Here is an 11,614-nt window from a genome sequence, read left to right as displayed (position 1 = left end):
CATTTGTATTTTTTTTTTTTACGTTCATTTGATTTATTGTACAATAAAGTAATTCTGTTAAGTATGAATAAACCATATTTATACAATTCACATGATGTACAAACATTCTTACAAATGATTCCGATGATTTGTTCGCGAACAGTAAGAGGACACAATGATACGTATTTCTGGTTTTATTTGCAATTATACACTCTTACACATAAATCATTTTCTAAAGTGTAAGTGGAACATATAAAATGGAAGAAAATAAGTGTACAACAATACAAACTAGAATGATATGTGTATATTATATATTTGATAAAAGATGAGAAGTATATTCAGCTAAAGGGAGACAGTATTGTAGAAAAAAATAATTACAAAATTCTAAAATATTATATCTTGATTGATAATGATTGATAAGAGTATATCCATATGTTGAAAAACAATCCTATTAAATTGTTTGATTTCAAGCAGCTATAAAATATGTTATGTTGAAAAGTGAATCATGAAAGGACAGGTTTGGAATGTTATTAGTGAAAATATCTCTTCCTATATCATAAAATTATGCTCTTTATTGTCCCATTGAAGAAGGTAAGCAAAAATTTGTCATCTCCAAAATAGCTCACTAAGAATTTAGTAAGCTCGTATCAGGAATTAAAATGCAGTGTTTTGAAAACTGCTCTCTGTTTAGACTTGTTCTGCTTGGAAGTATTGTCGTGCAACTGCTCCTAATACAATTTCTGCACTGAACACACCTACAAATATTGTTAACGTAAGAAGATAAATGTCATTTTTCATATACACTATCGCTCAAAAGTATCTACTCATCACCACTCATGTACAATATTGTGAAAAACATCAAACAGGCAATATTTGTTTGTCACAGTAACAAAGTGTCTAAAGCTAATCAAAAAGACTAATGTTTTTTTATATAGTTTCTTAAATAATGTTTAAAATATTCATCAGTATTCATTGTGCATAATGTCTTACACCATCAAAATATATTGATAAATAATGAGAATGGAAATTACAGGTTAAAGAAACTTTATCAGGCCCCTTCCCTTGAATGGTAGAGCTCTGTATTCTTAACATTTTTCTAATTTAACAAATTGCATAAAAAACATCACTGGTTTTCATGAAACAGCATTCAAAGATTTCTAATAATTTATACCAAAAATTAGAAATCTTAAAGCATGGATGCGCAAATACTTCTGAACAATGATACAGTTGTGTTTTTCTTGGAAGATCAATTGGAAGGTTGACAAGGAACCACTTACTGATATTTGCACGTAAAACATCGGATAGGAGATAAAGATCGTTTTCGTGAGTGACGATGACATAAGTTAGTTTATTACTATTCAATTCTTGAATCTGTGAGATTGCTCTTCGTGTTTTCTCCATCGTTCCACCCGCACTTTCAATTATTTCTGCCATCGCCGGTGGCGAGGGTATTACACTTGGTGTAACATAAAATATTTTACCCTATTCAATAAAGAAAACTTATCAAATTAATAACCTTGCATTATTAACACCTTATATACCAATTGCAGATAACATAGATGAATATGTTTTATAATTAAATAAATAAACTTAGATCAATCATTAACGATCGAAGACTTATTAAATATTTGTCACTCAATAACTGTTAATGACCAAAAGTTCATTAGTAAATTTTCGGTCGATAAGGTATTAAGATAATGTTTTTAAATTTCAACATTTACAGTACTGGAAATTTTATTGCATCATTTGAATATTAAGCACATATCTTTTTTATTATTAGTACTAAAGAAATGTATTTTTGAGCAATTCAATACACTTGTTATATTTTTTGGAAAAATAGTTATACATCTTTCCAAAATAAATTAAAACATATTTATTACAAAAATGAATAGCTTATTATCTTGAACAAAAGAAGTATGAGTAATATTGCTATTAAAATTATTTGTACCATGTATATAAATTTAAAGGTGATGAAATAAATATTTTCAGTACTGTATTCGTGTTTCGTTGACATCTGATAATATTTATGATTAACTAATTAAGTTAACTCGTAACTACCATGGCTTAGAAATATGTATGCAATATCAGTTTTGAATGTATAAATAACAGTGTTTTATCATTTTTACTTTAAAGTTAAGAAAATATCATTTTTTAAAAGTATTTAAATATTCTAAAATATTTTAGTTGAAGTACTACTAATATCAAAGAATAGTAAATAATTCTTTGAATAACGTTTATCGTTACCTAGCTTTGAAGTTTAATTTTGACAAGGTCAAATCTGACCATGGTACTTAAGGGTTAAACAAGTATTATTACCTTAAGTACTGTTCCTCGGTTGGGACTCGCCAAAGCCTTTTCAATATTACAACCAAAATTCTTCTCGAACTCTGGATTCCCAAGCGTGTAACCGCTTTCTTCTAAAAACGTGTTCCTTGCGGAACAATCTAGTAACCACTGTAACGTGACAATATATTTACAACGTGACAGACAACACAATAATTTTACAGTTCTCATTGGTGTTGACATCACGAGATGTGTCGCATCTCGCCAACTGGCTGCCAGCGCACCACCTAATTCTCGAATTCTCTGTTAAACGAATAAATCATGTTAGTAAATCATACTGCTTCAGTCATTTTTATTATTTACATAAAAAATAATATACAGTCTCATCCAAATAAGTGTGCATTTGCATATTTTCTACACCGGTACAGTTATTAAAAAATTGAAGTCATAGAAAGATAAATCTTCTTATACCACTGAACTTTAATTGTTTTAAAACTATAGCCAATTCCAGTTATTAAAATCTTCCTGTATACTAAAAATGCAGCAAATAGTAATTTTTAGTCAAAACAAAACAGATAACTTTAGTTGACAGCTTGATATAATTTTGTTGGAAGTTTACCCAAAACTGAGGCTTGCAAGGCTTGTACGACATCAGCATATTGAACATTACCTTTGCATGTTTCCTAGGATTAATGCCAGAGAATAATATTCTCGGTTGTTTATCTGGAGCTGGTGGATCAGGATTGCTAACAACTATTGGTTCCTCTAATCCCAACAAATGTAGGTCTTTGTTTAGCAACGGTACATCTAATCGTGGCTTCTTGTATTTTCGTATCGAATTTGGACCCTGACCAACCTGTTTCACTTTATCATACGACTCCTGAGTAATATTTATCGGCATTTTCCATGCACCTGAAAGAAACATCATTTTAATACAATGGAATTAATCAATTTAAAATATTTGAGAGAAGATAAAGAAAAATGATTTGGCAAAGACTACTATACCCATTAAATGAGGTACTAGGGAATAATCCAATCTGAAAGGATTGCTCAGGCTGTACTGTTGATATTTTGGATTTTCGGTTTGATGGATAGCGTTTATTTGTCCGCATAACAAATCCGTTAACCATTGAGCATTCACCACTCCAGTTTGCCATTCTCGAGCTTTTTTATATTTCTGACCGTCTAGGCTGAAATGTTTATTGTTGAATCAGAAGACATTGGTTAATAAATAATCAGACTAGTTAACAGAGATGTAGGAGAACCCAAAAATATCGTATATAAAATTTAGTATTATAACTGAAAAGTACGAAAAACAAAGTAAATATCAATTTAAATTTTGCCGCGTAAACGTTTATACCGAAATGGTGGGCTGCCACCGACCTATATGTATGGGCCTCCTCCCCTACATCGTCATTCTTCTGGGGAGCGTCTACAGGGAGAGGCGGAAGTTCGGGGAAGGGAAAGCCCACAATGGGGGCCAGAAATCCCGGAACCCGGGAACCTGAGGGAGCCTACGGGAGAGGCCGAGAACCCGGAAATTTGGGGAGGCCTGATTTCATTGTGAATGTATACACGTGAATTTCTGAAAAAATGAGTATCCATTTTGGATGTTCATGATCCCCTCGTAAAAAGTAAAATCTGCTGATTATAATATTATTTTAATTAGTTTAAAAACAGAGGGTTAGGATAATGCATTCTAAATGTGAGGGATTTAGCGGAGTAATATCAGTTTACTACTTTATGAAGATGGATCGAAACGTAATATCTCTGCTCCTCTAAGATTAATAAATAAAATTAATTGGAAAACGTAAAAAGATATTTTATAAATTTTTTAATCACTTTTTAACGTAATCCTCATTTATTGCAATATGTTTACAATCGTTCGATCTTTTTAAATTTCATTGAAACAGAGTTTCTTACCTTGGTGCCGCAACCACATACAATTTAAATAGCAAGAAGCCATCAATGGAGTCTCTTGTACGTTACGATATTAAAAAAATATCCAGGGAATCAGATAAAGAAATAAAACATGTAGTTGTGGTATGTTGCAATATTAAGGCAAGAAATTCTTTTCCAACAAAATTTAAAAATATACTGTGTCATTAGAGTATATAAGGATTACATTAAAAAGTGATTAATAAATTTATAAAGTATATTTTTTTTCATATTTCTCAATGGATTTATTTACTTATCTATTCTAACCGGTTTTAAAGAAGAGGCAGGGATACTGTTTAATTCACCCTTGAATTAATAAATAGAAGAAGAAACTGTCGATTATTTTTCATAAGTTCTATGTAACTAACAATATGATACAAATTTTTTAAAAATAATTACTTATTCAATATGTTCATTAAGTATTTTCAGTCATGAGGAGAACAGCCTATACAAGTCTCCGCTTTCAGATTTTAACAAGCTTTTATAGGTTAATGGGTTATGTTATGGCAAATCTTCCTATATATGATTTTGAGCTAATAGTTTGAAAAAGATTTATGTCAATTATGTAGTACATTGCGACGTGTTCACAATTATATTGATCTTTTACTTAACACTTTGACGATGGCTATCACATATTCGTGACTTTGATACATAACCTTCTATCCTAGTATTTTTTTAATATTGTTTATTTACAACTTGAATACTGTTAATTAATTCTCTTAGTAATCTTTATTTTGACACAAAAAAAATATAAAAGTATAAGAATTACTAATTCCATAAAATACACTACCATCAAAGTGTTTAGAGCATTTTTTACAATGAAGCAGATACACCCATTGAAACTTTAATATTAACCCTTAGTTGATATGGTAACGTTTCGCTGAAATATCAAAAAAGTATTATATTTTTAATTATATAAAATTACATGAAACGAATAACAAGTTCAGTAACCATAGAACCAGCAAGTGAAGCAGTTGCAGGTCATTAAAGATCCAATAATATCAACTAAGGATTAAATACCTTTTAAACCATTGGCCATCTAGGCCAACAACCATACATATACATGTAATCTATTAACATACTAAAGCTTATTAAAATCAGTGGGAGACATTTAAACAGTTCCCGCCATTTTTGTACCATTTATGTACACTTAATCCTAGAACAGTAACATAAGTTTTTTATGTATTAACATGGTGTTGATTATTTGAATGATAACATATAAAATTAAATGTAACATCACCAATGAATTTACTGCAAGTGGTGTCACCAGCGATACCATGTTACTGTCCTAGAGTTAAAGTACCCTGAATTCTTTCCCTCGAGACTTCTGTATGTAATAAAAAATACTTTAAACGTAAATCAAGAAATAAAGACAGGTGCATAACTAACGTCTCTACCTTCTGCAAACGAGGAGAGTGTTGTGCCTGGTGAAGTAATTGGTAACCTTAGCTCCCAACGCTTCCAGCATATACTTCACTTTCGCGCGTTCCTCCCCTTCAAATCCAGACAACGATACAATTTGTTTCGCGCACGGAAGCTCTGTCAAGCTGAATGGCGTTGGAAAATGCAGCGCGTGCCAAGGTGGTAGTACCTGCTGTTTATTGACAACATCTGATAGCCAGTGAGCACTGACGCAACGTTTTCCTTCGCGTAGTGCCTGCACCACCGTCGGATGTTTCTGTGTGATCGCAAGCACGTGGGTCGCTCGGGTGCAGTACTGAGGCTCCACTTCTCCCCCGTGTCTTTCGATCACTTGCTTCCAAACGGACACGTCGTTCGGACGTTGCACGTCGTATTCGACGATGACAAAGATACAACCTAGCAAAAACAGATCTGGTGGCACTGGAAACACAAGTAACGAATCCAGTTATTTGTGAATGAGAAGAGGATGTCGAACAATGAACATGAGGAATGAACAGGACAGGAGTTTGTTTTATAGGACATTTGATAACCTACTGAAAGTTTGATTTACAAGCGAACTGTACAAAGTGTTGTACAATAATTTTAATGAAACTTATTTGATTTACCTTCAATAGTTAAAGCAACTCATTAATCTTGTAAGGAAAAATAACATGAAAGTACATCATCAATACTTCACAAGACAGAGTTAGACGGTTAATCCTGCCTCAGCCTTTTTTCAACTTTCAACTACAAAGTTTCATTCAAATTAGTACATAGCATTTATAAAAAACTGTTCAGATTAGGCAAGTAACTTAAAAGGGGGTTAGTCCAATACCAATAGCTTGCCAGGAGAAATTTTTCCCTCTTTCCTCGCTCTTGGATCTGAGCCCATCCCCCCTTTCCAAGTAACTTTCTTAGTCTGAATGGTATTTAATAACTCCTTAGATCAGTGATGGGCAGATCAAGTGTCTGCCAAAAAGTTCACAAGCTAGGCCAATCAGACAAATACAGCGCCTGCATCGGTGCCCGCGAGTGCAAATGTTGCCCATCACTGCCTTAGAATCTGTAGGGCCTAAAAGAGATACAGAGAAAGGATAAAGCAACAGCTTTGAAAAAACTGTATAAAAGCGTACGTTTTAGGTTTGGATTGTGACCGTAGAACTGGGCCTTAGCTTGAGGCATCACCGGAGCGTACTGCATCTTTATCGGGGCTCCCGGTGATGTCCCATTTGCGATGTTTCCAACAGCTCTCCGTTGGTAGGCAGCAAGGAGCTGCGGGTCCTGAGACGGTGGGGGTGGTGGTCTGTGTTGGGCAGTCATTAGTCTTAACTGGCCGGCTGCGCTACCTTCGGTCGCACTACCTTGTAATCTATTCGTCAGCATGTTTGCCAAGGCGGTTTTCGTTTTTGCATTTACGACCAACTGTTGATCCGGTGGTATCTGAGCGTTATTTGGCAAAGAAGTCAATGGTGGCTCTGGTTGCGCACCCTGTTGCTGTTGTTGCTGTTGTTGCTGCTGCTGTTGCTGTAGGTGTTGCAACTGTTGTAGCCTGGCCATTTGTTGCTGCTTCTGCATATGTAATTGCGCTATATGCTGCGGTGTTAAAGGTTGAGCTTGCTGGAACGGCTGGCCAGGTTGACCGGTTTGAGGACCCTGCACGTTTTGCCTGGTCTGCACGATCACCTGATTAGAAGAATTGATTGGCGTTAAAGCTGGTGGCTGAACTCCTGGATGTACCGGTTTCTGGCCCGGCGTTTGGGCAATTTGTGGCCCTATCATTGGCAACTGCGGTTGCTGGACCCACTGTAAACCACCCGGCTGTACGGGCTTCCCTGGGCTTCTTATAACAGCGATATGCGCTCCCTGCTGTGCTTGGCGATTTTGCATTTGTCTCTGTAGCAATAAGTTTCTTTGTTTCTGAATCTTTTGAATAAACTGAGCCCTCTGTTGAGGATCCATTTGCTGCAGTTGTTGATGAGTCTGAGCATCTAACTGAATCAATTGTCTCGGTGGTTGGGGCGGCTGTTGGGTCCATTGTCCACTCGGTCTTTGTTGCTGCTGTTGTCGTTGTACCTGCATATGATACTGTTGCTGTTGCCACTGAGAATCTCTTTGTACGATAAAACCTTGTTGATTCGGTCCCATTAGTTGTTGATTTTGAGGCTGCTGCTGTAATTGACCGTCTCTTATAACGAACTGCTGTGAACCCTGAGGTGCGGATTGTTGCAACTGCTGTGAAATCTGTTGAATTTTTTGTTGCTGCTGTTGTTGCTGTTGTAATAAGATGAGCTGTCGTTGTTCAGATGTAAGTTGCTGCGGGGGAGCTTGTTGTTGATTTAATTGATGCGGTTGTGCTCCAATCTGTTGCTGTGTAGGAAGTTGTTGCTGCTGCAAAACTATCTGTTGTTGTTGCTGTGGCGTTAATTGCACTTGTTGTTGTTGAACTAATTGTTGTTGAGTAGTAATCTGTTGTGGTTGTGGTAAATGTTGTGGTTGATTGATTTGTTGCTGTGTAAGTATCTGATGTTGATTTAATTGTTTTTGTTGTGTTAGTAGTTGTTGAGGAGATGATATTTGATGTTGAGGTATTTGTGAGTTGATTTGTTGTTGTTGTTGTTGTGGCATGAGTGACTGCTGTGTGAGTGGCTGTTGTGTATTTATGAGCTGTTGTTGAGACGCTAATTGTGGAGATTGTTGTTGACTTATAAGTTGTTGCTGAGTGTATGTTTGTTGTTGTAATTGTTGATGTTGCGTGAGTTGTTGTGATAGTTGCTGTTGCTGCTGTTGGTTTAATTGCTGCTGCTGCTGTTGTTGCAGTAATGAATGTTGTTGTACGTTTATTTGTTGCTGCTGTGGCGGTTGTTGGGGAGATAATTCGGATTGTTGTTGTTGTTGCTGTTGCAACTGTGTTGGCACAGGTTTCATTTGAGTAACATTATTTTGCTGAGAAGTTTGTGGCAGCCAATTAGTCTGATTAACATTTTGCTCAGATGCAGAAGACGAGACTGTAGATGAATTAGATAAACCAGTGGTTGCAATTGGTCGTAAAACATGCTGTTGTTGGGTATTAACACTATTTGGAGCATTAGTTGGATAAGGAACGGTCGTAACGGTTGCATTAGCAGTGTTCAAATTATGTGAGGTATTGGAAGATACAGGTGGACTTGGTTGATTCCAGGGCATGCGTTGTTTAAGTTGTTCCAACATAGCTTTAGTTCTATCTTGTTCTTCTTGTGCAGTACTATTTTCTGTATCTTCATCCATAAAACCAGTAATCAAAGCTGTTGAACTATTCGAATATATTAAAAGTCTTGGGTGGTATTCCACTTCATTTACGATTGTTCCTTTCCTACAACATTCTGTTACCCAATCTGGTGTTACAATTTGAATAGGATGCCTTATTGCAGTTTCATATTTCAATCCAGTAGCTTTTCCGGTAATTAAATGTGTACAATACCGGTCTAACTGTAATTGACATTTACCACCCTGCAAGGTGATCATTGCCCACAAGCTTTTACTATCTGCACGGCTTATCTGAGATATGCATGCTCTTACATTTGAAAATAACTGTGAATCTTCAGGTGAAAAATAGTGTGGTCTATATTAGTAATATTGCTAAGGAAATCAATCAGTTTATACTCTGAAAATAATACGAATACAAAAGCTAAATATTTCTATTAAAAAAAAAAAATTAATTGATTATATTGAAATAATAATGTTTTCAATAAATTAAAAATTGTATAGATTAGGATACGGTAAAAGTTTATTGCATCTGACAGAATATAAAATCCAATTCTGCGTAACTGCTGGTATTTCATATATATCCTTTGCAGCAGATATATCATTTTCCAATGCATCATAGCCTGCTATTAAATGTGTAACAAAATCACTAAAATAATTTGATCTTTCTGCTCCTCCTTCTTGTAGTAAATTTAAGATCTGTAAACAGTTAAAAAAATATTTGTTCCGATATTGTTCTTTGCTCAGGAATTATAGGCATGGATTAACACGATTATCAATAATTTCCTATTTTTAAAAGTTATGTCGATATATACAAAATTGTAATACATCCAGTAATTATTTATGTATTTAAAAATCATTAATTACTTAAAATTCTCAAATCTTTTATATTTTAATTACTCATTATAAATAATATTCAACTGTAATTAATCAATTACACGGATACATTATGTATTAAAACATAAGTATTATTATTCAAATTTTTAAAAGATTTCAGATTATCTTTACACAGCAGCTACAGTCTGTTAAATTTGACTCCATTTTATAACCTCTTTCGCATGTATCACGATTAAATTCAAATAATCGTGAACAAATTATAATTTCTAATAGCTGTATTATAATAACATCAGTTAAAAAATTAATGACATTATATTAGCGACAAAAGAAAAAACGCGGGAAACGGTAAAGTGCCATACCTTGGGATCACCTTCGCCGCTGACGTAGTATTTAACATCGGCGAAAAGGGCCCCGTCGAATTTTAATTCCTCGAGGCCGGCCCTTATGTCGCCCATCCTTTGAAAATTATAGACAAAATCACGTTTTCCACATCACAACAGAACAGTGTGTTTATTGGAACAGAACTTTAGCACACACAATATTTGATAACAAAACTCAGCCGCGACGCTTTTGTTATTATTATGATCGCAAGGTTATGTAGCTACTTCATAGCTAAACGATTGCACAGTGCGCTCGATATATATCGAAAGCTTCGAGTGCGCTCGATTTAAACGTCGAAAACGGTTGGAATAATTCATAGAATATTCATGGAACATTCCCGTTAAAAAAGTTTAAAAATATATTAAAATAATTATAATATAACTGTAATTTTATTACTAAACCTGAAAATATAGTATAATTGAAATGAAATGTGCAAAACAAATGTTTGTTAATTGTATTTTATTTAATTATGAATTAGTTTAAAAATTACTTTGAGTTATTTAAAGATCAACCGTTTTAGTGTCATTGATCTTGACATTTCTTAATACAAATATTAAAAGCACAATGCAAAAATATAAGGTGATAAATAACTTTAACAAGAAAGGAAAATTAAAATAAAATTTTTTACTTCCCTTAAGTTGAATTTTAAATAAAATATTAATTAAAATTATAAATTTTTGAAAATTGGAGAAATAAAGGAAACTGGTGATGAGGACGTTGTAATAAAATTTTACTTAAGTTAAATGCTTTAATCGAAGTTGATTAATTTGGTTTCGAAAAATTCCGAATAAAATACAAATTTCATTATTTTTTTTTCACTTAATTAACGTGAAATAATCAGTATATGAATTCGCATAAAGAAAAAAAATGATACGGGATTTGAAAACATTGTTTACTTTATTGTATACTCTTTCCATTCGCGTAGTAGGTACATATCAGCATCTAAAATGCTTTTCACTGTATATTCCATCGAAATCTACGCATTTCTTGAATTTCCTTCTCTCACTCTCTTTCACTCTTTTCGTCCCTTTCATTCGCACTCGCTCTCTATCTCTTTGTCTCTCCTTTCCGTTCTTCTTCTCTTTCTCTCTCTTACTTCCTGGCGTTCTCACGTTCTCTCTCTCTCTATCACACACACCACGTATCATTTCATTTCCCTATATCTTTCCTCGTCGTAGACATTCGCGCTATGTATCTCTCTCTCCCTCTCATTCATAGATAAATAAATTATAGGCTAGTATGTACAAGTTTTCTAAATAGATTTCCTCTCTTGTATTAATAGTTCATTTGTCACTTAACAGATTTATTTATCTTGTAAAGACTCTAGAAATATTGAGCTTGGTCTGGTCAGTATACGTTATATATTTCCATTAACTTTTTCTCGTTTTTTAATTAAATTATTATTATTATGTGTACATGTGTATGTATGTTTTGTTTATTTATTCGTCGAAATTGTTTCGTGGTGCAGGTTCTTGTAAATGAAAATGATCACATAAATGAAGGCAGATGGAAGAGGTTGGAAGGGATAAATCGCAGGCAGGTGGAATTCGAGGAA

The 11,614-nt window shown here is 34.1% G+C and overlaps 1 protein-coding gene across 3 annotated transcripts; it reads right to left on the bottom strand.

Annotated features, from left to right (window-relative positions):
- Nucleotides 1–402: 402 nt before the first annotated feature.
- On the bottom strand, nucleotides 403–10,297 carry Ptip (PAX transcription activation domain interacting protein). 3 transcript variants are annotated; one of them, XM_034327943.2, is made up of 9 exons: nucleotides 10,038–10,297; nucleotides 9,356–9,540; nucleotides 6,735–9,199; nucleotides 5,598–6,042; nucleotides 3,268–3,452; nucleotides 2,933–3,174; nucleotides 2,296–2,565; nucleotides 1,257–1,461; nucleotides 403–734 (listed from the first exon to the last, which is right to left on the bottom strand). In XM_034327943.2, the coding sequence occupies exons 1-9, from the start codon at nucleotides 10,131–10,133 to the stop codon at nucleotides 667–669; spliced, it is 4,161 nt and encodes a 1,386-aa protein (XP_034183834.1). In that variant the 5' UTR covers nucleotides 10,134–10,297; the 3' UTR covers nucleotides 403–666. The 3 variants fall into 3 exon arrangements, with proteins under 3 accessions (XP_034183834.1, XP_034183835.1, XP_034183836.2); XM_034327944.2 differs by lacking the exons at nucleotides 403–734; nucleotides 1,257–1,461; nucleotides 2,296–2,565 and adding an exon at nucleotides 2,583–2,794; XM_034327945.2 differs by lacking the exons at nucleotides 403–734; nucleotides 1,257–1,461; nucleotides 2,296–2,565; nucleotides 2,933–3,174 and adding an exon at nucleotides 3,646–3,847 and having other exon boundaries at nucleotides 3,314–3,452.
- Nucleotides 10,298–11,614: the final 1,317 nt, after the last annotated feature.

Source organism: Osmia lignaria, chromosome 2, assembly GCF_051020975.1.
Source record: "Osmia lignaria lignaria isolate PbOS001 chromosome 2, iyOsmLign1, whole genome shotgun sequence".
NCBI classification, from domain to species: domain Eukaryota; kingdom Metazoa; phylum Arthropoda; class Insecta; order Hymenoptera; family Megachilidae; genus Osmia; species Osmia lignaria.
Note: the sequence above shows the minus strand (reverse complement) of the source record. Positions and strands in the feature narration are given on the sequence as shown.

Coding starts and splice junctions, on each gene's coding strand:
- Ptip (XM_034327943.2), bottom strand. CDS start 10,133: ATGGGCGACATAAGGGCCGGCCTCGAGGAATTAAAATTCGACGGGGCC. Junction 9,541..10,037: donor GCGGCGAAGGTGATCCCAAG/GTATGGCACTTT, acceptor AACTGTTTACAG/ATCTTAAATTTACTACAAGA. Junction 735..1,256: donor TGTTTTACGTGCAAATATCA/GTAAGTGGTTCC, acceptor CAATATTTGTAG/GTGTGTTCAGTGCAGAAATT.